Source organism: Chaetodon trifascialis, chromosome 4 (assembly GCF_039877785.1).
Source record: "Chaetodon trifascialis isolate fChaTrf1 chromosome 4, fChaTrf1.hap1, whole genome shotgun sequence".
Taxonomy (NCBI): Eukaryota; Metazoa; Chordata; class Actinopteri; order Chaetodontiformes; family Chaetodontidae; genus Chaetodon; species Chaetodon trifascialis.
The window spans coordinates 28928505-28954579 of NC_092059.1; the positions used below are offsets into that span (position 1 = coordinate 28928505).

Below are 26075 nucleotides of genomic sequence, written 5' to 3' on the forward strand. Positions count from 1 at the left end.
CACTTGTCTGTGACCATCTCTTTCTAAAACGTGTCTGCAGGACTGTTGATTCCTTTGCCTGAAGTGAAAGAAGTTAAGGACAGTCCCAGGCAGCGCAGCGGCTCACGGGTCTTTAAAACCAGCCCATCTCCCATCACCTTAAACCAAGCTGTTGGAAGCACCCCCATCACAGGGACCAGCACACCCGAGTCCACCACACCCACCAGCAAGAGCACCCGCCGGAGCTTCTGGGACATACTGGTCAGTAACTCCAGAGGTGGAAGGTTTTCATCACAGACCTCTGCTCTGTGGGGCCTAATCACTGGATACATTAGCACTACATGGATTGTAGAACTGGCTTAAATTAATACAATAGCTACTCTGTGATTACGTGCAATGAAATAGTCACTCAAATGAAACCACCTACTTACTGATACACTGCCTTGGCCAAAAAAAAAAGTCACCACCTGGATTTAATAGATGAAGTGAAGTGCCCATCATGCCTGGTGCTTACTGTACAAGCCTCTGGGGGCAGTGCTATGATCTGGGGTCGCGGCAGTTGGTCAGCTCTAGGTTCAGCAACATTATGTGCCCAAAGAATGAGGTCAGCTGACCAAATGACCAGGTTATTCCATCAATGGATTTTTTCTTCCCTGATGGCACGGGCATATTCTGAGATGACAATGCCAGGATTCATCGGGCTCACATTGTGAAAGAGTGGTTCAGGGAGCATGAGACATCATTTTCACACATGGATTGGCCACCACAGAGTCCACACCTTAACCCCACTGAGAATCTTTGGGATGTGCTGGAGAAGATCTTGGTGAAAAATTAATGCAACACTGGATGGAAATAAGTCTTATGACATTGCAGAAGCTTTTTGAAACAATGCCACAGCTAATGCGTGCTGTGATCAAAGCTAGAGGCAGTCCAACGAAATATTAGTGTGTGACCTTTATTTTGGTGGCAACTTATATTTTGGCCGAGCAGTGTAGAATTTCCAGTGATTTCTGTAAATTTCTAATACTCTCTGTTCATCTTTAATATTTTAATACCAACACACCAAAATGTGTGTAACCTAAAAATGACATGATGTCCAGCCAGAGCAGCAGTTGATCAGTGTGTGCATTCTTTTTGTACTCTAAACTGGAACAGTCTCTGATTGTTTTAGTGACAGATGCAAGACTTCATACTAGAAATGGGGTCATTTCGAGGCCAAATCCTGTTCCCTGTTCATACTTTACTTTTGGCTCATCCAGAAGCAGACACTGTGTATTAGCAGTTTCCATTATTATGCAGATGAAGCCTGCTGTACCAGTCTTGCAACACACTGAACCCACAGGGAGGTGACAGTCTGAGACCAGAGATAACTCTCTGCCACTCAGGGCACGTAAAGCTAAAGTTCTTGTAATAGGTTATGGACATTCTGTTTCACTAAATAGGCCTGAACTTGGATCAGTAGCCTATGAGATGGCCAAACACTGCTGAAATTGGATATTTCTGACTGGACTCTGTCCCTTTCTGTCTTTGCAGAGTAAGCCAGACTCATCAGAGCTTGGGAGCCCAAAGACAACTGATGACATAGTGCAAGAAAAAGGAGAGGAGGGCCGAGCAGCACGACGAAGACACAAGACGGAGAACGTAAAGCAGCAGTGGAGCCAGGAGAAAGCCATGGCTGTAGAGTTGGAGCAGGCCCAGAGGTGGAAAGTAACATCTATGCACTGAATTATCACTAATGAAAACCAGAGCTGCAAAGATTTGATGAATATCATGAAAAGGTCACCCCCCCCTTTTTTTTTCCAAAATAAAAGCTGTGTGAAAAAGGAAGTCCAAAATGAATGCTAATATTTTTCATTCCTGGAAGGGTAAAAGGTCCTTGGGCATCAAAAATATTCCTTAACCTAAAGCCTCTGAGAGGGGCGGTGTATACGTTTGATTGACAGCTGAGTCAGTGGGAACAAAGACACAATATGTAAACAAATCTGAGCCGTTAAGTGTAGCTGGCTCGGCAAGGACACACAGTTTTGTTTGTAGTTTTGTTAGTGGTGTGGAAAAAGTACAACATGAGCCTGCATCCAAAATGACTGTTAAAACTGAAAGGATAGAATTTACAGGTATGTTTTTAAAGTGACGCTGATCAACACGTTTTAACATGAACAGGTCAAATGACTGTGAGCAGTGTGAGAAGTGATGATCCAGCAGAGGAGGATCACTCTCAGTTTCCCTCAGCTGAATGGAGCTCTTCTTCTTCTCTGGTTTTTTTAGGTTCACTGTCACTGTGTCATCTGTCCTGTTTTCAGCACCACAGTAAACTATGTATCCAGCAAGCAAACGGCAGCCTGACAAATTCACAGACTAGCTGGTGAACATACATGCTAATGCTAATGCTCTGTTTCTGCTGGATGTGTAAGTCTGGAAATATTTGCTAACATGTTCACCATGTGAACTTAACAAGGTGATAACATGTCAGTGCTGTGTTTAGAGCATGTGGCCAAAACAATCAATTAATGAAGGCATTTATGCTAAAAATTGCGAACACTAATAATAAGATCTGGTCTCCAAACTAACAGCTGAGTCAGTGACATTTTTCCCTGGTGCTTTCTTGTTTGGTTACTTGTTGAGCAAGTCAAGGTGGAACACAAGACAAGTCCTTTGCAGACATGAAGGAGGCATTCATGGGGTCTGCACTGTATTTTTATCATGTTTTGTATTCAAGGTTTATAAGACATGTTGGTTTATTTTTAGTATTATTTGTTTTGTCTTTTTAACGTCTGGTCAGGGACAACACATAAAAGCCTTCAGGCTAACGTCCAGGACAGTGTGTGTGCATCACACAACCTCTGGCTTTTCATTTCAGCAGCCATATAAACAGGTTTGCAGCTGCAGGGGTGCTTCATCTAGATCTGGCATGTCTCCTGTTTGACACGAGCAGTTCTCAGTAAAAATGATATTTTGATGGACAGACCAGCGAGGATAGAGGATAGACAAAATCATGTCATCATCATAGATGGTCATTATCAAAGGCCGTGTTGAAAGAAGAAGTAGCTGTCATGCAGTTAGAGGTAGGCAGTGTTTCTCTGGGTAACTGCAGTTATTTATTATGGTGATCAATCAGCATCGCTAATGTGGGCTGTGGTTTAAAGTCCCAGGGTGTTTTTGTGCCGTGTCATGGTATGTGCACAGACAGGGGGCGCTGTCATGACACCAGTGTACATTTCTTCCTTGTGGCAAGTGATTTTTTTCTCAAAGGGTAGAGCAGATGTCATTTATAGAGCAGATCTGTATGCTGTAGCAATTCAGTCTCAGTGGGACTAAAATGTTGCATCTGCATTTCTGTTTGAAAAATAGCCAGAACAAAGTGTTAATACGTGAGAACTTCCGAATGTTCACATTCACAGCTGAGTGTTATGCAAAGCACCGCTGCTGCAGGACCAGTGGGTTAGCAGTGTTACGAATTTCCTCAAGAACACTTTCCTGAAATTGAGTGCAAGCCAGACATCTCAGCACACGACCAAGAGCTCGACTGTGTTATTGACAGCGATCAACAAGCCTTTAAAGCAGCAGCGTGTCTTTCAGGGCTGCAGGGCCTGTAGAAATGTCCTCATGCAGTGTGCTGTTTTGTGGCTGTGTAGGCGGCAGGTGTCTCAGTTGGAGGAGGGAGATGTGGGCACTCTACACCCCAGCTACCAGGTTACCTGCCAGCCATGGATTACTTTTATGGCTAAACTTGGTAAGTATTCTGTATTCTCCTGAAAAAGTTGATGAGAAAGACTTGTGATGCTGAGAGGTTTGATGTTGTGTAGGCTGAAGTGCCTCTCACTCACAGCCTCTCTGTTTTTCCCTCTGACCCGCCTGCTGGTGAACAGGTTGCCCTTCCATTCAGCAGTGCACAGCTGAAATTGCTTCGCACTTCCTTCTGCCTTCCATCTTGGCAGAGATTGTCAATTTGGTCAGTTTTCTGGCCAGTGATACAACAGTGAAGGCATTTGAAAAGAGAAGGTGAGTTGTTTTTGCGGGATGTGAAATGACTTTTCAAAACTCTAATTACAGCTCAAGTTCTGAATCACAAAATTTCTCTCTCCTTTTTGAGTCTGGAGTGACACATACTGCGGTGATCTTTCCTTTTCTCCTGCTGTTGTTCAGTGCCAAGGTTTTAATGATCTTGCCTAGTTGCATAAACTGACTTCAGCTGACATTTGAACTGCTGCAGCTACTGCTTACATACCAACTTCAGCTGTCTCAGGCACTTCAGCTGAAGTTTTTATCACTTCCAATTCGGATGACATTTCAACTGCTTTCATCACTGATAGTTCCAGTTATGTTGGTGGTTCTTGATCATTACACTTAAACCAAGTTTAAGTACAACTGCCTTTGGTGCTTACATGTCCACTGACTTTGTTTTAAGCTGTTTTCACAGGCAGTTCACCTGCTTTTAATCTTCAACATGTTAAATTGAAAAATGTCCTTAGTATTTGTCTTTCCTCAAATAAGCTGAGCAATGAAGTAATGTCCTTAGAAAACATCATGAATAGAAAAGAAGTAAGGCTTCAGTGCATCTCAACACTTAAAGGTTTCTGTTTTCTCTGTGTCTGAAACCCTTTAGCTGCCCCCCGTCTGGAGATGTGTTTGTCCCGTTCCTTCTTGCCCAGAACCTCACCCAGCCTCCAGGTGCTACAAGGAGCTTCATTCTGATTGGACGAAACTTCCATCAGTGGCACTGTAGTACAGAGCAAGGTAAATGCTAAAACCTTTGTCTCTCATCATTGACAGCAGTTTCATGTTGTATCAGTGCTCATCATTTGCACTGCTTAGTGATCTGTGCAGCGTCCACAGTGATGACCGCCCATAGTCATTTAGGTTTTGACATACAGTCACTTATGACTGCTTACTTCTTATTAAAGCCTCTGCACTGGGAAGGATGCAGTCAGAGGCAACACGTGTGCAGGTTGTCTGGATCCGTCCAATTCTCATGAGTGTGATATCTCAGGAACAGCCTCAGGGAATTTCCTGAAATGTGGTGGTCAAAGGTCAAAGATCACTGTGACTTCTCAAAGTGCATTACTGGCCAAAAGTCAATTCAAACAAAGTTCGGACAAACTTTAACACAAATGTCTAATGGGATAAAATGTTGAAGTGATAAAAACTCAAACTCGTCTCCAAGTCAAGACAGCATGTTTCTACCTGGAAATGATTCACTGGAATCATATTATCAATGTAGTGTAGACCCGTTAACCCTCCCGTTTTATTTCCCTGTAAATCTCCCATATTTAAAAAAAAAAAAAAAAAGGTCTATTTGATGCGTGTGCAACATTCCCTTCCAGTACAGCAGTTGTCAGTATGTAGAGCATTCGCTGTAACACCTATTGACACGTTCACTCAAATGGCACCTGCCAATAAAACAAGAAGACTTTCTGGATTGTATTTCCTTGTCTCACACACATATCATGTGACTAGTGCAGCCCTTCACAGTGCTTTTTTTCAGGTCTCAACACCTGAATTCATATCAGAACACTTTGTTGTTGAAGTTGGAATAAAACTCTAAACTATTGTTCCAAAGCAGTTTACAAACAGTGAGTTCATTACAACTGCTGAATGTATCATGAGGCCTACACACCTCAGCCCTTATCCTCATACAGGACTAGCAGCACAGTGATAGGTTTACAGCTCAGTAACTGGATGTTTGTTTTTCCACAATGCTTTCTGGGACCTGTAGTTCACTACTGGCTTCTCGCAAAAAGAAATCATTTTGTTTTGTTTACTAATTCCACTGAACTCCACTGACTTAATGTCAGTCCAGATGCTGGAAATGCCCCAGCTAGTCCTCTATTTCAGAATAGTCTGTGGTGACCGTGAGATGGAACCTCTTTTCTAAGTCATAACCATGAAGTGAATCGAAATAAGGGCTTTATATTTGAAAAGATAGATAGTAAAGAAAATGAATAGAACTGTTTACAGCGTAATTAAAGTGAGAGTTTAATGCGTAAAATAAAGAGTAAAATTGAAATGGAAGACAAAAGATCACAGAACGTGATGGTGACCATAAGGCACATATCCAGAGGAGCTGATATTGATTCGTGTTTGCGTAGGCCTATGTGAGTGTATGTGTGAAGACTTGAATGAATCTCTGTCAGCACCATGTTGCTAACACCTTTGACCTTTGGTGTGGTGTAGAGGAAGAGGTCCAAGCATGAGTCTTCTGTGTCATAGCTTTCAACATGCTCTCCTCGCTGCTGCTCTCTGACTCTGTGTTTCTCTGTCCATGCTAGCAGCTGGCTAACATAACTGTGCTATTTTGCAAGTGTCTGCTTGCATCAGTTTGTGCTGAGCCGTGTGTTTCACTGTCCATGCCGCCTTGCTGTTTGTACCATCTCTGTTTGCCTACAGAAGACAGTTCAGATGAGGAAAACACCCCAGTGCTAAATAGGTTCACACGTAAGTTGGCCTTTCAGCTTAACAAATTGATGCTGATGGGATTTGTTGTTTTTGTTTTGTTTTGCTAAAAATGTAGTAACTAATATATATTTTCTTTATTAAATATATGCATTAGTTAGCAAACAGCGCTTGAAAGTGGTTAAAAAGGCAAGTAGCTATGAAAACTCAAATTGCTTTACGTCTTTACATCAGGTTTAAAACAAAGACGCTGGGCCTTTTGCGAGTGAAGGTGTGTGGCACAAAGCACAGTCAAGAAAATAACAGGAGTTTGTGTGTTTTTGGAGTTTTAAGGGTTAATAAAAGGAAATATTGTGGTATGTGAAACAGTCAACCAGACTTTCTCATTAGCTGCCACTGACTTCCCCAGTGGCACATTCTGTCAGCTGTTGCTAACAAACATTGTGCAAGTAGCTTGATGGTAAGTCACAACGTTCAGCGGCTGTTGTCAGGTTACCCTGCTGTCTGCAAGCTCGTGTCTGCACTCAGCCAACGATCATCTGTGAATGAACAGTCTCACTTCCCTATGATCAGAATGGACTGCTTGTTTTTGCACTTCTAAATAATCAAATAGAGTGGTGAATCCTGTGTGGTGAAAAGATCACATTATAGTGTTACATCAGAATCTCCCAGTTCAAATTACATTTATATCATCACAGTAATTTAAGCTCATCAACCAAGGCTTTGATAAGGACCTTGAATTTGGATCACGCATCTCATGCAGGTTTTATTTCAGTGAGTCAGATACATTTCACATCTTACGGTGATATTAATATATTCATTTTACTTTGTATACTGAGCATCATCCTTTAAAACTAAAGTCAATTGCAAGAATACACTAGTAAAATATACTAAATCAATACAGTATACAGTATACATATGTATACTAAACCCAGCGCAGGCGGTCCTCAGTGTGCAGAGCTGTGCTTTGTGCTGCATGCCTGCATGAAATGAGTTTCTTTAATAGACAATGAAAATAAAGACACTGACAACATAACAAAACAACAAGACATATAAATTGTAGTGCTGTTTTAGTGCTCCAGTTCAGTAATAAATAGCCCCAAAGCTGCAGGAAAAAATAACTTTTCACCTTTCAAAAAAGTTCAGAGTTGAAGCAGACATTCAGCCTTCTGGAAGCTGAAATACTGTTTGACCTCACAATTCTGTTTCCTTCCTGCTGAGATGTAATATCCACAACATGTAGATATGAAGATACTAGGATCTGACAAATACGTTGTTGAGGAATGCACAGAATAAATACCCTCCATGTTTGTTCTGCCCCACTCATCGTGTTCAGCACATTTTTTTCTCCTAGAAAAAGCAGGAATTACCAAACCAGCAGTACTTATTCTGCTAATAGGTAAAGCCAAACTTTGGAAACCTCTCAGAGAATCCTGGATAATTCAGTGCGTTAGGCCTCTGGGCTCGTGGAGCAGTTCCCCAGTAAATGTACAAATGACAGTGAATCCATGTAAAAAGTCGATCTCATAGTCATGGCCCAGTGCAGTCTGTTGACTGTAAGCCTCTAGTTAGGTCAAGAATACATGAAAGAATGTCCTGACAGTCAGGAGGGAGTCCATTTTAAAGGACTTGCCACGGCGTGCTTTGATTCCCATTTCTTTCCGTTTCACTGAGTTTCTCTCTCTTCTGCTCAGCTCATAAGGGCTTCCAGCGCTTCGAGGCTCTGGAGCAGAGTGATTGGTTCAGTCCCAGCCAGGCCGGGGCAGGACTGGCTCCACGCCAGAGGTTCCTCTTCATCAGTATCCTGGACAAAAAGGTGACTTGGCAAGTGTATTGTGAATAGCCCTCAGGCCAAGCAATGAACATGACAGAGCTCCTCCAAATTCAAAAGGTCATGTTTGTTTCATCTGTGAATACATCTGTGACCACTGAATTACAGTTGTATTAAATGCAGAAGTGCACCTGTCACCGGTCCTCTGGTCCGTTTAACACACACAATAGAAAGTCTCACCTCTCATAGTGTGAGAGCATGCAGATGCAGATTTGTTTTGACACATCTGTCAATGACACTTCTTCCTTTGAGGCCAGCAGAGAACCACCATAGTGAAGGGCAGAAGCAAAGCACCAGGTAGACTAACAGCAGGGGCTAATTCTTAGTTTTCTGGGGAGGACAGTTTCCACCTTCTCACCACTTGTCTGACCTGAGTTTAAAAGTTAGTGAGGTGCAGTTTTAAGATAGCGGAACATGTGACTTCTGTACTGCTCTAGTGTTTACATGCCTCAGTGTAACTTCGATAAGTGCATGAACTAAGTAAGTTCTATTTAGTGCATATAACTTTAGTATGAACTGAAGTCAACTTCATACATAGCCTACATTTCCAGACATTTGATCATATGACACTATTTAAAAAATCCAAATGCCTTTTCTCAGACAGCGTCTACAGTAGACTTTGAAATACAACACATAGCATAACTATTACTACAACATGATCACTGCAACACCTAGTGAACTCTACAGGCTCCCAGTTTAACCACAGAAATATTCCAGTCCAGTATTCTTCTGCAGTTTGTATTTGCTGATATCCAAAAAGCTTGATCATTTAAAGAATGTGATCGGGTTTAGCTGTTTTTCTTCAGTGAAACACCAGCATGAGTGACAGTGGCGCCGATCTGTGGACTGATCTAATCAATTCAATTCTATGTCAACATCCAAATACATGTTCGACATCATGCATCTGCAGCATCAGCACACACGTCTTATTTTCCCAAACTACAGCTTGTGTGAAAACATGTGACAGACATCTCCCCAACAGTTCAAAGTATAGATGCAGCTGTATTGTTTCACACTGGAATTTACTGGTTGATTTGTTGCTACATAAGGTTTACACTTCAACTGGAATTCCTCTGAAGTCTGAAGATCGTTTTTGCCAAGTTGCATGATTATTTATTATTTTTACAATACATAACAATTCAGTACATCTCTATGTATTTATTTATTTGTTACATTTTCTTTTACAAAGTTGTTAAAGCAATATTAAAGTGAAGCTTGATGTTGTCTTACACTTAAAAGAATAATCTTAGTAATTTGTGTTAAACAACCAAATAGATCTTAACAGGATGGAATATCAAATCCCTTACAGTGCAAATTTCTAATATGTGACCCATATATACATATACACACACATCTCTCTCTCTCTCTCTCTCTCTCTCTCTCTCTCTCTCTCTCTCTCTCTCTCTCTATATATATATATATATATATATATATATATATATAGTTGTATACTTGTAATGTCTTACGGCCATTCTTTAACATTTAATTAGGTTTTGCAATACATTTACAGTGAAAACTTGATTTGTGCACACTGTAACATACTGAAACATCGCTGCTTTAGGTGACTCTGTACAGCTACAACTGGTCTGTGGACCTGGGCACCTCTCTGAATCGTGAGCTGGTCCGTCTTGTCAAGTGGCAGAACGCGAGGGCTCATGTTGTCCACTGCCTGCTCAACCAGAAGATGGGCCTCTTCCATCACTACTGCTTCTCTGATGCACCCATCCATGAAATGGATTCCAAGCAGGTAAAGACACTGCCACGTCTAAACCAGTTCAGTGGTCATTATTTGTTTCTTCAGTCCACTGAGAGTGAGTGGTCTCCTCTTTTAACCTGTCAGTGGCTTTTTATACACAACTGATGACCATCAGTCATAACATTGTAATTAAACTGAAAAATGTAAAGCTTTCAAAATACTATATGAACATTAATTAAGATTAAAGGAATGATTGACACAAATAATGTAAGAAACAAAAAGCATAGAAGAGGAAGCCTCTCTTGGGCATATTTGTGGACACAGCATCTCAGCATGGACCCTCTGGGTGGGTGTTTCATGGCAGGCTGGGAACAGGCTTTCATAAGAGATGCACTGTGTCTGTGGTGGAGCTGTGATGACTGGAGAACATCATACTGCATAGCCTAGAGACGTCGATACAAGCTGTTTCTCTTTTGAAACAATCGCTATCAATCATTAGCAATTTCATCTTTCAGTCCTTGACAACATCCAACATGGAGTAGGACCAGTCGTGCTGTGTCATTAGCAGCTGCTGCACACTCAGTGCTGTGGTGGTCCTGCATCATAGGACGGGTGCTAACTAGTGTTAGCTGTCATAGGTCCAGATGTGGTGACAGCAAATGGTCGGACGGTCGAAAGCTCACGGCAAAAGGTTGTTGTGTGACTTCAGCACTGCAGAAGTTACCTCGTAATTCCATTCATGGTCTGGTGTTCTCAAATGACAGATGGGACTGCGTTGGCCACAGTCAGCTACTGTGGGTGCTTGTGGAATATGAGAGGGTCTTGTGTTTTTATTAGATGAGTCAGCATTAATAGTCAGCACAATGATCAGAAAGTAACCACTGCACATTAAAAATGTTCTTATTTGGATCATATTATGAGGATAATGTTACAAAATGATGTTTTCCCTGTTAAACCATAAAGATTATAACTGTTTAACATAATCAATGCAATTAGATATTTTACTACCAAATGATTTATACAGTAAAATGTTGAATTTAATGAAGAATTCACATTTTAGAGGCACAGGAAAACATTAAGATCAGGAGTAAAGTTTTACTGTTAATTCATACTTCTTTTTCTGGCAGCATGAAATAAAATGAGACAGAAAGACCGTAGCAGCACTTTGAGGATAAAATAAAGATCTCCTCCATCAGCATTTGTTCCCTCACAGATGTTACTACTTTTACAAACATGCTGATTGTGAGGGTTGCTACACTTTGGAATTGGTGGTATATATGGGGCACCACCTGCATTAATTAATTAGTCAATGAATTAATTGATTTATTAATAAGGAGGAAAATGAATTTGATCAAATTAATCTCAAAGCTCTGAATACATTGACCTTCACCTCTATTATAAACAAACAAACAAATACAACTTGGCAATAAATCAAGATACTTATTGAACTGCCTAAACTCAGGGATGAATAAGGACCACTGAGCATATTTACAATTAGAATGAATGAATAATTCCTCAGGAGGATGACTGCAGTCTCCAGCTGAGGCCTCACAGCACACACACTGGGTGTGTTCCCGTCTTGTTGTGTTCAGGGGCGGGCTGCAGAGGTTGGATTCTGGAGCTTGAACCAAAACAGAAGTTTAACCATGTAAAAAAAAAAATGGCAGACCATAAATGACGTGGCTGATGGTACTTGGTTTGTGGCTTTTAAGCATCTTTCCAGTCTCTCTTCTTAGTTTAGAGTTCTTTCTTGAGTTTGAGCTAGGTTGGAAGGAAGACAGAACAAAATAAAAGCCAAACAGGCAGAATATAAAGCACCCTGAAAAGAAAAGGCCAAAGAGCAGAAGAAATGGAGAACAGAAGAGAGCAGGAGAAGCCCAGCAGACGTTTGGGAGGAAAGAGGATCCTCAGTGCTCTTTCGAGGGAATAAATTGATAATTTATTATTCCCTTTGTGTGGAGAGAAGAACTGGCCTCCAACTAAAACCGCAATATGTGAAGGTTATGTTTTTGTGAATTAGATATTCACTCATTGTGTTATCAGTGTGACGTATCATGAAAAGCAGCGAGAAAGACTTAAAACTTGCAATATTAATGAATAAGTGAATGCAGACATGTCCCGTCAAATGAACTGCTCCTGAAGCAGCTCCACACATCTTCCTGTGCTGTGTGTATATTATTACCAAGACATCTGTTCATCTGTCCATAAGAGGACAGTCATGTGAACAACAGCAAGATCTTTTGGGAAACAGCTTCATCAGAGTAGATTGTTGCTTCCAACTCTAACGACATAATTCAAAGACAATTTGAAACTGATTTCTTGTTTTTCCTTAAGCCTAAATATTCTATCTGTCTGCATTTGCTGGATAATCTGTTTTAGAAGGTCACTCTGTACAGTAGCAATGTGGAACCCTGTTAATGAACAGATTTTGAAACAGACTTTGAGTTTCCATAATATCAAAACTGAAACTACAATGTTCGTATTTTTACACATTTTAGTAGACAATTCTGACCATTTCAGACATCCGTAGTGAAAAAAAGGAGAGCAAGAAAGAGGCGCACACTCAGAGCAAAGTGACTTTTCCAGGATGTTTAAGTCTCTGTCTGAAGAGACTGTGTTTAATTGAAACTTCACACTTCAGTTCTCTCGTACGCATCATGCCTTTAGATCAGAGGTCATTGGGTCTTTGTGTTTGTCCTCCTGCACCCACATGTATAGACTGTTAGATTAAAAATAAGAGTAATGTTTTTGAAGGAGAAATGTGTTACTAAAAAGCAGCCTTCTGTTTCAAACAGCCAATCAGTAAGCCTGCATGTGATGGGGGTTAGGAGCTGCAGAGGAGAATGGGCTGCTAGTTCAGGTGGAATCGGCCTGTCAGGGCAGCATCTGGATTTACACTGTCGCAGAAGGTAGCAGATCTAGAGGCGGACTTTGCCCAGCTGTTGTATCCCGGGGAGGAATTCTGGTGACCTCCACATAAGTGATGATTTCAGTACCTGTTAAACCACTAGCCTGTTTCACACATGCCTCATGTGTATTTCATTTCTAACTACAGCTGTGTTAATTTTCCTTGCTGTGATACACAACATTACACTGGCTGTTCTCCTTCCAAGTGCTGAAAGCACATCAGTGATGACAGTGACCATTCTTTGCATATATGACCCAGGTTTCTCTAAGTCAATACAGTCTTTGAATGAGTTTATTTCAAGACTGGAGTTATTGCTCCATATTCCAGGATGAATGAGTACCTACTGTAGCGTTTCCCAGGAGAATCTGTGGCCTTCATGACTTTAAAAAGTCAAACAACGTTTAACTTATTACTATCCAAAAAAACTTCAGTTGCCATGAAGTTTGACAGCACGGCAGCATTTGTGTTATCTGTTGTCGCAGTTGTTTCTCTCTTACTTTCCTTCACTTGGCCTTTGTCTGTGCTTCTGGGATCATCTAGTGACATGTAATCCACAGCATGTAATGAATCTTTTTCTTATGTTTGTCAGAAATCCTGTTCCTTAAATGCTGTTTAAATCTGATATATTAAATTAAAAACAGACATTTTAGTGTTCTTCTCTAAATCCACTTTTTTTTTCTTTTTTTTTTACGATCTGCTTTTTCGTCAGTGTGGAAAATCCCCCAAGCCCTCTCTCTCTACCTGTTTCCATCCATTTTCTATACTGCCTATCCCTTTCTGGGTTGCGGGGGGCTGGAGCCTATCCCAGCTTCAACGGGTGAGAGGCGGGGTACACCTGAGCCGGTCGCCAGCCGATTGCAGGGCAACATGCAAAAACAAACCCAAAGCCATTCACACCTAGGGGCAATTTAGAGTCACCAATCAACCTAATGAGCAGGGGGGAGGAAGCCGGAGTACCCGGAGAGAACCCACACATGCACGGGAAGAACATGCAAACTTCACACAGGAAGGCCCCGCCTGGGGATCGAACCGGCAACCTTCTTGCTGTGAGGCACGCGCACTACCTGCTTGCACTACTGCGCTGCCCCTCTACCTGTTTCCCTCTACCTGAATTGAAAATCCTCAACCACTCCTACCTGCCTTCCCTTTCTGGATGGGTGGAGCCCAGAGGCTGTATACTGTAACAGCCAGGCCACATGCAGACAACCTTTTCCCTCCGGAGAACAAAGGAGCATGTGGATGCCTCAGCCTTCCTTTGAAATGTTTGTACATAACATGTGAGTTGCTCTGATTCGAATGCATTTAAATGACCTTAGTTGATTAGAACGTTTCAAAGGCAGAGAGAGAGGGCTCGGGGGATTTTCCACAGTCAGTGTTTATGTTCTACAGCATCTTATAACTCTGGTTTTGAAAGGCGCTTTATAGATAAAGCTGACTCACTGCTTACTTTTTGGCCACTTGGTGGCTGCAGTGTAACAAGCTGTACACTGTGACATTTTAGCATCTTGTATAGTTGATAGAGCTAATGCCTTAGCAAACAGTAGCATACAGTATTTATAGATCCAGTTGGTATAGAGCAACATTAGCATGGATTAAAAGTAGGTCCTATGAGCTCTGGTTTGGTCTCCACCATCTCCTGAGAGAAATATCTGGCTCTTTAGCTGCTAAATGCTCCACTATGTTCACCAGCAAGTCTCTAACTGTGTCTGCATGCTGTTTGCTGCTGAGCAGATACACAGTGGTCTTAAAACCAAAACAATTACCTGATAGATGCAAATCACTCTTCAGAGCTGAGCGGAGCTGCGGAGTTGAATGACAACTCTCTGTGGGTTAATCGCTATGACTGACCTATTTCACATTGTCTTTTGATCCACAGCTAATAGTGCTTAGTGCCACTTTAGTAACTTTCCATTCCTTACTGTTGACTTGAGTTCCTGTGGTGCATCTGTGCTCCTTCTGTGATCACACAGATTGAAAAGACAACTGTTGTAGAGCCTTGCCTTTTAGATGGATGTATATTTGCTGACTAATGGTGAAACAATTAACTTACACGGGATGCTGAGTTATTAGTAATCCCTCCCACTGTTACTGCATTCAGCCAAACACTGCTCTGCACAGAATGTATTTCCTCATCCAGATAAGACTGAAGTAAAACTGAATAAATTCCAGGTGAGAAAGTGTTCCACTTGACAGTCAGTATAAATGCTGGCAGGCAGTGACACGATGTCACTAAATTCCCTCCCATATTCCTGTCACCTGCAGCTCCATCAGAGTGTGTTGCTGCTTTATTCAGGCTTGTTTTCAGTTTTGAGTGTCTCAGCAAAACTGCTGGACCTCCTGTATTAAATATGGAGCTGCAGATCAATATGCGACTGATGGCCTCTGCAGCACAAACCAAAACAAGATTCCTCAGCCATGTGACGAAGCATTTTTATTCTTCTTCATCATTACTCCTCCGCATTTCCCCTCTTCTTATGCTGCCCTGATAGTATCTTGGAAATACAACCCTGTCATATCAACAGCCTTGTTTTTCAAAATAAAACCTTTAACTACCTCAATGCAATTTAATCCTTGTCAGTTTCCATTTATCTCCCTGGATCATTTATGACAGTGTAGAGAAGTCTGAACAGGGACATTTTCACAGTCTAGTTTTTCTTTAAGTGTGCTGCCAGTTACAAAAGTGTTCACTAAGCATATTTAACAGCCGCTCTCCCTTCACACTCCTACCCCTGCTCACCTCCACCCTCACATCATGAGTCAGCTGTCATATCAACCTCACTGTCCCCACTGGTGAGTAAGAGGACAGCAGAGCAGAAAGCCTCAGTTTTCGACTTCAAGTGCAGTGATTTTCATTTCTGCAGCATTGGACACACAGAACAGAAGCTGGAGAGCCTGGCTGGTGGGTTTTGGTAGTTCAAAAAGACCTAAATGCAGGACGCTCTGGCAGGCAGGTTAAAGAACAAAAAGGAAGCTTTAATAATCAAAACTGAGTCCAGACTCACGAAATACAAAAGAGAAGGAGGACCAACGAGACAGGTGAAGCTAATCTGCAATCAGAAGGCAGGAAAGAGACAAAGGCACGGCACGAGGAGAAATTCTTTCAATATGAAACTGTTATTTGCAAATGAATTATGTTTACCAACAACAATTTTTCAAAGTGTTCCTGAGCCCAGTTTTCAATATCCTGTATACAATCATGTGTTTACAAAGTGGTGAACCTCCATCCTCACTTTCAGCTATGAAAGAGGCAGGCTTGCTTTTTAGAGCACATTGTCTTGTAGTGTTTTCAATTTCAACTTGGTTGAATTTTTTTCTGGCAACATGCACCTTTAGTAACAGCACAATATCAAATGATATGATGAGGGCCAAGTTGTCTCCAAGTGCCCCTGCTTTTTTGTTTCATGTCTTCACAGCAGCACAAAGCGCAGAAAGGCTCGCTGATCACATGAATTTGTCTTTCATCAAACTTATGTACAGGAACCTTTTGGCCAGCTGATTTTCCAGCATACTGTAGGAAAGCATGCAGAATGCACAGGAGGGGAGGAAGGGAGTTGGGGCCCAGCAGCTCACTTTGCCCAAGGGACACCTAGCATGTCAATCTCTTAAATCATAAAGCAACATAAAGCATGCAGTGCTGTTGTGTTTGAAAAATACAGAAAAATGTCACGCACAGTGTTATTCCTACATTGTTGTGTAGAACAGGCTGCAGTAGAGATTTATTAGAGCAGCATTTTACAGCAAAGAAAGACACCAAATGCCCTTTTGGCCTTCCCCCTACAGCCAATTACAAAACATGGTCAAAGAATATAAAGAACCAAACTTTTCCTTTCCCTTCGATGGCCCTGCTCTTCATTGCTGCATCACTAATGAGTCCGGACAGAAGGCAGAGTCAGAGCAGCAGAAAATTTGCCTGAACAGAGCTTCATCTGTCATGGTCCTGATGAGAAGCAGAGGGAGCACCAGTGCACAGTTTGACCCTCCAGCCTGTGGGCAATGTGCAGCCAGCTCTGCCACACTGGGCATCTGGGCTCTGAGCTGCTCCACTGAACAAACTCACCCAAAAGTTCCTCTCAACAGCCACCAGGGCACATGAACAATGTTCTGGAAACTGAATATCCAATAATGATAATCCCCATCAACACCATTATACAGTGCAGTTAATATATGTCTACAATGTACAATGTGGTCAGAAATATGTAAGCCTCTCTTCACCACCATTCTTGTATTTGACCACTTTTGGCCTGTCACTTGGGGGTAGGGTGTTAAAGCCGACCAAGCAGAACAGCCTAGCTTGAATGCATGCAGATGCAATTCATCCCTAAAATTTTCAGTGGGATGAATGTGGCTGTGTCATTGACATAATTTTAACCCAACATTCCTCAAAACCTTCTTAGTTGATCCTGTTACTCTAAAGGGGATATTATTATTATTTAAAGGTGCGCAACCTCTCTGCTCCTAATGGTTCAAGAGCTCCAGATATGGGCATTCTTTTGTCTGTCTTTGCTCTCTTTTTGTTTAGTGCTTATTGTTAAACCATGCAATTGATGTCCTTTGTCTCTTTTCACTGGTGTTTCCTTTTCCAGGATCCTAATCCATTCCTAAGCCCCTCCATGGAGCCTGATGCGTTGCTGCGTAGTGCAGTTCCTCCTTTGCCCAGTAAAGAACAGGGCAGGCTGAGTAGCTCTGGTCGAAGCCTTGCTCCGCTTCACTTCCCCTCTGAGCTGCTGCCCTTTGACGAGGCTCTGAGAGATGTCTGCACCATTCGACCCTTGATGGAGGGAGATGTTGTGGCCCGTCATGGTGGCCAGCTCTTGGATATCAAAGCTGCTGAGCGAAGAGGTCAATACTGATATTTCTACTACTTATAATAATAATAATAATAATAATAATAATAATAATAATAATTTTTGTCCAATGAATCCATCAAACTCCAGACAGGAAGGCTAATGGCTTTGTCTTTGTGCTGGCAGAACTGGAGAAACAGATGAAGATAGAGAACCTGTTTGTGACATGGCAGCAGAGGTCTGCACAGTCCAACATGCCCATTTCAGTAAGTACCCCACATCATCATGGTTCTGAGATCCACTTGCAGACATAACTGAAATGTTTCTGACTTTACAATTATTCAGTATTGTAGTAGTTGAAGGATATGGTCAAACTGCAGGGGAGAAGTGGACAAAATCTGATACTTATTCCCCTCATATGCAGAAGGACAGTTCTTTTTTTAATGGCAGTACTGTTACTGTTCTTGATTCCTTTTGGTTATTGCCATGAAACCTGGCCTCTCTTACTCTGTTGAGTGCGTTATCAATTGTCATTATGTCTCTGATGAAGTTTGGTGTGTGCTTTCAAACAATGTGTAAAGTATGTCAGTGTTGAGTGAGGATTCTACCAGATACCAGATAATGTAACAGTTAGGTCCCTGGCTGCATTCAGACTGCTGCTTTTCAAGAGTTTGATTTAAAAGCTAAACACTAACATTTTTTCTATGCATTAAGCCAGATATGAGCATCTGCACAATAAATGATTATGAAGTGCAGGCTCATTTACAATTACGCGCTTATGCATGAAACCTGGTGTGGTATTTGCTCGGGGGCTTTGTTCAGAAAGGTGAATGGAATTCGAAGTGGGACACATTGAGAAACATAATGTGAACAATCTAACAACAAATTGGATCTGACCACTAAGTCAGAATTGAGTATTAAATTCTGTACTGTGAAAGTAGCTGAATGTCAAATCTAAGTAATTGGACTTGACGAAACCTGGGGGAATGGTGCCTTTCACTACTTTATGGCTTTGAGGAGGTACAATTACAGTTCAGTCCTCAGGGAAATCATTTAATATCGCCTTGTTTCAAAGTGGGGAATATCCGAGCTAATTAAAAAGGTTTCTGTCTGCCACAGTGACATCTCAAGAGAGGTTACATGGTGGCATTAAATTTATGAATTTGATATTTCAACAGACACCCACAGAGCACTCTTACTTAAGAACATGTAAGGAGGTCTGCAGCCTGACCCAGGTCCAACAGAGCTCACAGCCATATCCACTGACATTTGGTTTTAGGCAGATTTTAATGCCACTGAATGAACTAAATTTACTGTTAGATGTGATTTGCATCAGAGTCAGGTTTGGAACTTCATGTCAAGTCCCTGTACTTACTATACTAAGTTTAACATCCATCTGCCAAACCTTTGATGTCACAGCTGTCTGTGAACACTGCACAGTCTGAGTGCGATTAGCTACAATATGGAGCCCTGGAAACTTCCTCCTTGAATGCAAAGTTGTAATAGTCTTGTGTATCACAATCAACCCGCTTCTTTCGAAGTTTACCCTCTGTAGTGTCACTATCCTATCCTTAAATGATGATAACCATGGATGTCTCAACAGGGAACTGATTTGGAGACCCTGAAGCAGTCGTCCAGGCTGGTCCACTACTGTGCCACCCCTCTCCTCTTTGACCCCATATTTCGCAAGCAGATCCAAGAGGAACAGGTCATTCAGCCTCCAGTGAAGGTATGTTTGCAGTCAGACTCAAAATGTTACAGGTAGGAGAGGTATAATAATATACATGTGAGCATATAGTGGTATAAAAAACAGCAGTGTTGACACAAACAATAGGTTTGTGCTGAAATGGGAAACAGCATCAACACAGTGCTGCATTAAATGATGCTGAAGTTAAACAGTCTGACAGCTGTTGGGATGAAGGACCTGCGGTAGCGTTCTGTCCTTCACAATGGATGCAGCAGTCTACGGCTGGAGGAGCTGCTTAAGCCCCCAACTGTCTCATTCAGGGGCTGGCAGGGGTTGTCCATAATTGATATCAGCTTGACTAACATCTTCCTCTCGCCCACCTCCTTGATGGTGTCCAGAGAGCAGCTCAGGACAGAGCCAGGTCTCGTGACCAGTTTGTTCAGTCTTTATCTGTCCCTCTCAGAGCTTCCACAGCCCCAGCAGACCGCTATGTAGAAAATTGCAGATGCCACCACAGAGTCAGTGTCCTACATACTCCAAAGGACCTCAGTCATCTTAGTAGGTGGAGACGTCTTTGTCCCTTCCTATACAGGACATCTGCTTTGTTGCTCCAGTCCAGTTTGTGGTTGAGGTGGACACCCAGGGATCTGTACTCGTTCACAGTCTCAAAGTCCAAACCCTGGATGTTCATCAGTGTAATCTGTGGCACATTCCTGTGGAAGTCTCTCACCATCTCCTTTGTCTTGCTGACGTTTATGTGCAGGTGGTTCAGTCCACACCACTTGACAAAGTTGGTGATGACCTCCCTGTAATACAGTTTGTTGCCCTTCTTAATTTACACAAGTGGACACAAAATCTGGTCTGCATACTGGAGACTTTTATTTGGGTGTTTAAGTGATGCACACTGTTCTGCAGATGTTTGAAATAATGTTAATAATGAAATAATGTGCACCAGAAACGGCATCGCTCCAGCGACTCCACAGCTTCAGGTCGGGACCGAAGCTACAGCACTGACTCAGCTGACATGCTGCCCAGCCGACTGAAAGAAGAACCTTGGCTGCTTGAGATTTCCAGCACCTTCCTCCAGCAGTACGTTCAGTATCTGCAGAGCATGGGCTTCATTCTGGTCCAAGTCCGGCCTCAGTCTCCAGCTCGCAGGTTGGTATATGCAAGAACAGTTTATCTCTTGCCTTCAGTTGATATTGTCTACTAATAAGCATTACTCTCTGCCAGTGTTTTTTTCTGGTTGGCATACGTTGTCATGATGATTGAGGCTCTCTCTTTGGTTAGAGTAGGCTGGAGAGCATGTGTAACCACCCTGCAGTACACTATAAAGCAGGACATGTCCTTCACATCACATCCTGACGGTACTATACACAGGAGATGAAATGTAACTAATTTTTAAGTATTACAGTGTTTTCATCTAATTTGGCCTATGCTTTTGGTTTGCTGTTTGAAAAACATAAACTGCCTGACCAGTCCATTAGGAAATGAATGGTATGTGTTACACAAAGTGCTTTTCTGCATCTGCATCAAGTTTTTTGTGTAAAACTTAAAAATGTATCAGTTCAGTTCTGCATTTCTACCAGTCTCTTATTCTCCTCTCTTCTTCCATCGTGAGCAGCATTCATGCATTAGTCATCATGTGTGTTTTGATCCTCATGTGACCTCTGACCTCCTTGCACTGCTGCCCCATGGCTGATATAACCAGAGCAGATGCAGGGCAGATGCCCGTCCTGCCTTCCTGTCACTTTCTAGGCTCAGACTGTGTGACTCTCTCTGAATTATGTCTTTTGGGTTGGCTGCTTGTGGCCCATCAGCCCTTGGGTCCAGGCCTCTTTGGTTTAAGCAGACCCTATCTGACCCCTGTCCTCCACCCCACTCCTTATCTCTTACAGCATTGCCCGGGCTCGCGCTGCCATGCTGAGCTCCATGTCATCAGAAGGGAGGATGTCTTTTTCTTATGTAAAGCAGAAGAGTGAGGACAGCCCTAAGGTTAGTGTTCACCTCAGAGATCCAGACATTTTATTCTCTAAACTCATACACACACACACACACACACACACACACACACACACACACACACACACACACACACACACACACACACACTTAAGGATTGAGCCGGGCTGTGTCCAGCTCTTCCACAGGGATGTTTTATTTCTTATTGTCCCTTTCAGTAACTCCATTCCTGATACCTACACATGAACTGCATTGATTTCTGAATATGTTTTTTAGAAGCTGGAATTGGAGTAGTAGTAGTAACAGTGAAGTGAAGCACTGTTATGAGATGCACAATCTAAAGTATCAAAAACCTGCAGTAGGAACATCTAACACCAGATGCCAAATATGACAACCATAAGCACAGCGTAGCTGACCCTCTCCATAGGCAAATCTCACACTGAAGTGCTGCCACGAGATTATGGCTTGAGTGAGGTGGACCATGCAGACTGAAGGCAGTGCTGCGAGTCAAAGCCAAGTGCTTGGCAGCAGCGATCAAGAGATGACTCGTTTTCTAAGCTTTGACCTCATGCAGTGGAAGCTGGTACATTGCTGTTCACTTAATATGTTTTTGATCTTTTTCCCAGTAAACTGGATTTATGCTTCTGAAGACAATATTGCTTAGAGAGTGCTTGTGTTATTGTAATGATGAAGAAAGACCGCAGTGCTTAATTCCCTGCAGGGCGTTTTTGAAACACGGTGTATTTTTTTGTCAGGCAGTGGTAACCTTTTCATTGCTGCTAACATCAGTGTGGGGAGGGGACTTGGATTAGAAGTTATTTTCCTTTGTGGCACACAACTTCAGCACTCACAAATAGGACTGGCTCCCAAAACCAGGTTCTGAATTGGAAAGAATCTGGACGTATTTTATGGTTGGTTCTTTTTTTCTATCTGACAAAACCAAGGAGAGAGATTAGCAGGTTTTGTCTTGCACATGCAGCTACTCTGCTACTCCCCCCCCCCCCCCCCACACACACACACACATGTTGTGTTTATATCACTTGTGGGGACATTACATAGACTTACATTCATTTCCTGGAGCCTAACCCATAACCCTATCCTCAGTCTGTACCCTAAAATGTAATGATTTACATTAAGGGGACCTGCATTTTGTCTCCATAAGGGAGGTCAGTCCCCACAATGTGACTGTGTAAACAGATTTTTATCCCCACAATGTGATAAATACCTGGTCACACGCACACACACACTATGTTTCCATGCGCAAAATATTCAATTTTTTGCACTTATTGTGAATAAGACAATATTCCTACTACGCTGTTGACATGGCTAATTAAAATGAATATCCCACTAATACACTCCTGATCATAATTTTAAGACCAGTCAAAAAATTGCAAGAATTTACATTTTGCACTGTTGGATCTTAAGAAGGTTCTAAGCTTTTTTGCCTTTGCCATCAGGAGGTCATGACAGTGTGGATACCTGACAGAAATGACACTGAATCCACATTTTTGCGAAGATTTGGGCTTTTAAATGCTGTGGTCTTAAACTTTTGATCAGCTGATGAACAGCCTATTTCAGTTTAACACTTGTTTGCAATAAATTGCTTACTCAAATTTTTTTTTGTCTCATCCCATTTCTTCTTTTTGCATTTTGACGCTCTACTTAGAACCCTCTTAAGATCCAACTGTGCAAAATGTAAATTCTTGCAATTTTTCGACTGGTCTTAAAATTTTGATCATTGTATTACTGTTAATGTGCAGCTGTGTATACTCTGATTAACAAACTCAGCCTCCCTGTCATTCGTTCAGCCACCTTTTTGAAAAGGTTGGTTTTGCCATATTTGAAAATATCCCAAAAAAAACTTGTTGATATCTACATGTTTCATATTGTTTAAAAGCGGGTGTTTGTGCATGCATCTCTCCCCAGCACTGAGCAGAGCTGACCACAAACAGGCTAGAGGCCTGCATATCCTGCATGTCTTATTTGGAAAATCTTATATTCAAAATTTGGAAATGATGCGATCAAATTCTGAATATTCATATTTGGAATAGTGCTGTCAGGCGATTAAAAAAATTAATCTAATTAATTACAGGATTTGTAATTAATTAATCTAATTAATCGCATTTTAATCTCATATCTGCTAAAGGTCCCCAAATAAAGAATTTGAATTCTAGGACATTACAGTTCACTGACATTCACATTACAGCTGGTGAATTCTTTTCATCACTGTAGTTCTCGACGGTAGCTGGAAATTAGAGTCAGATGACGCTATCTGAAATGCCTCTTTTAGGCCCTCGTCTTCCACGGTTGAAATCGGCCTGCAATCAGCAGCAACCCACTTTGCGATTGAGTTTGTCAGTTTTTCTGTCGTGGCTTTGCTCATTCGTTTTCCAAACTCAGCAAGTGTGGGTTGGCGGAGTGAGCTCACGGTAGCACTAGCGGCACTAGCAGCAACTACATGTTTAGCGTTTAAATGATAATTCAGGCTGGAGCTGCTACGGTGATAGGAAAATTCTTTTTTACACAAGGTACAAATCACTGCGTCCTTGTTAATAGTCCCGTCTTTGTTCTTTTTATAAATAAACTTGCCGTTCAAAGGTCCAAGTAGACTTGCCTCGCTCTCCGGTGTCGCATCCATGTCTGTTGTCACTTTGCTTTTTACTAGTGGCGCAGGTAGGATGCGACCTGCCACTGCAGCCTACGGGTCACTCAAAGGGCCAAATTTAAAATGCTTGCGCATTGACTTGCCACTCATGATTAATTGCGTTAATTTTTATAGCGCGTAAATTTGCAGCGTAATTAATTGATCTATTTAACGCGTTAAACTGACAGCCCTAATTTGGAATAATAGTGGAATATATTATAATGTTATACTCCAGTTGCTGACAGTTATACTTGAGCAGTTATGCCATATATTATATTTCACAAATCCTCTCAGACCTTCTGGCTGATGTAACAGACCCTGTTCCCAATGGTTCTGATGTCAGGAATGTTATTTATTCTATTTAGATATTAAATGTTAATTTATATGTTGTCTTTTCTGTTGCAAACATTGCTGTTGTAATATTTTGTTATCTGAAAAATTAATAGTACTACTATTAATAATAACAATAATGATAATAATATATGAATTCAGTTCCTATTCCAAATTTATTCCAGATAAGGAGTATTTATAAAAGTAGTCCTCAGATAAACCATGAATGTAAGATTGTAAATGATTGTTGCAGACTACAGCATCTGGCACTACCGCATATCATCTCCAGAGGGCGCTGCCAGGGGGGATCGTGTTGATGGAGCTGGCTTTTCAGGTGAGATGAGGATCATGGAGGACACTCAGAATCACTATGTTACTCACTATGGAAACATGTTTGTTAATATCACAATGCTACAATTTGGTTGGTCCCTTGGCACATTCATGTAAGTGTAAATTTAATGGCAACAATGTTCTGGAGCATGACAAGATTTTTACAGTGACCTCCTCCAGACAGACTGTATGAAGTACAGTATGAAAATCAGCTTTCACAGACTTCAAACATCCTTTAAAATGGTCTAGAGGTTAAAAATGGCTACAGGTATTGCACCATGTGACATCCAAGGAGGGATGAATCAAGGGCAGCTGGGCCTGGCTGTAGAAGGCTGAAGATGTTTCGCCTCTCATCCAAGGGGCTCCTTCAGTTCTGACTGGCTGGAGGGGAGTCCCAGGTATTTAACCTCTGAAGGGTTGTTATCAAGGTCATTGATACCACATGGATCATTAGTGCTCCTGGCAGCCGTGAGAGTTGGAGTCACCTGAGGCCAAGTGCAAACGACACTCATTAGAGTTGTCACATGAGGCCAGCTGTGAATAGTTGTCCTAGGAAGGGATAAAAGTTCAGCATTGTGGGTGGCAATAAGTGATGTCGTAGACCTCCTCCTCAGTTGACAAAAATAGCCTCCCTCACTCCTTGTGCAAACCATTTGTCCTCCCTGTCCAAACAATGTTCTTTGTTGTCCTCCAATGAGTGATCTTATGTTTCAGGTGGAGGTAAACTGCTGAGTCTTGACCTGAAGATTTGGCCCTCCTGTGTTGAGCCATACGTTTGTTTAATGGTTGTTTAGTTATATAAATGTGTGTATTTCTCTCTGCTTTGGACTGCAGACATGAGATTACTTTTTTCTGTTGGGATGAAAAAGTAAACTTACTCTACTCGCAGGGTTCAGTGTACCGTGCTCCCTGTAGATGGATTTATCATGCTCAGCTACACATCAACAATGTTTTGTTTTAACATAAAGCACCATGTGTTCTCCATCTTTGTCTGCCAGGGGTGTTACTTCTGTGTGAAGCAGTATGCACTGGAGTGTTCCCGTATTCCCATGGGCCAGACAGTCAACTCCCAGGTAAATGCTTGACAGAACTCTGCACTGCCATGTGGATGCACAGCTCTGAGCTGTGCCTATTCTTCTGTGAGGCTTTGTTGGGATTGAAAGCATGAAAAGGAGGACAAGAGAGCAAGAGTAACAAAATGGAGCATTTGAAACACCACTTTCATACCAGTGGTTTTACACTTGGATCCAGGGACAACTGGAACCCAGAGGGAGGCTTGGGGGTCCTGAACTGGGTTCCAGTGGTTCTTAAGAATGTTCCAGGGCTGTTGTTTGGGTGTCCAGGGGTCTTGGGGGATACTCCACGGGTCAGTAAGATTGAAAGTTTTGATGCTCTAGGGATCTTCTTTGGGATTTCCAGGAATTCCCTAGACATTGGAGATTATTTTCACCATATTTTCAATATAAATTATGCAATTAATTAAAATGTACTTTTCTAATGACGTTCTCCACTTACAGCTCATTGTAATCTTTTC

General features: G+C 41.9%; 1 protein-coding gene across 5 annotated transcripts in view; it reads left to right on the plus strand.

Annotated features, from left to right (window-relative positions):
- The window catches only part of szt2 (SZT2 subunit of KICSTOR complex), a 114599-nt gene that overhangs the window by 69579 nt on the left and 18945 nt on the right, over positions 1-26075 (plus strand). For 3 of the 5 annotated variants that reach the window (XM_070960564.1, XM_070960569.1, XM_070960567.1), the window contains 15 exons: positions 41-240; positions 1513-1679; positions 3612-3709; positions 3846-3978; positions 4583-4713; positions 6364-6411; positions 8064-8185; positions 9762-9947; positions 17388-17643; positions 17775-17854; positions 19192-19317; positions 20231-20433; positions 21174-21270; positions 24465-24545; positions 25540-25614. In XM_070960564.1, the coding sequence (XP_070816665.1) occupies positions 41-240; positions 1513-1679; positions 3612-3709; positions 3846-3978; positions 4583-4713; positions 6364-6411; positions 8064-8185; positions 9762-9947; positions 17388-17643; positions 17775-17854; positions 19192-19317; positions 20231-20433; positions 21174-21270; positions 24465-24545; positions 25540-25614 (2003 nt within the window). The remainder of the gene's footprint in view (positions 1-40; positions 241-1512; positions 1680-3611; positions 3710-3845; positions 3979-4582; positions 4714-6363; positions 6412-8063; positions 8186-9761; positions 9948-17387; positions 17644-17774; positions 17855-19191; positions 19318-20230; positions 20434-21173; positions 21271-24464; positions 24546-25539; positions 25615-26075) is intronic. The other 2 variants (XM_070960565.1, XM_070960566.1) reach the window with 2 other exon arrangements.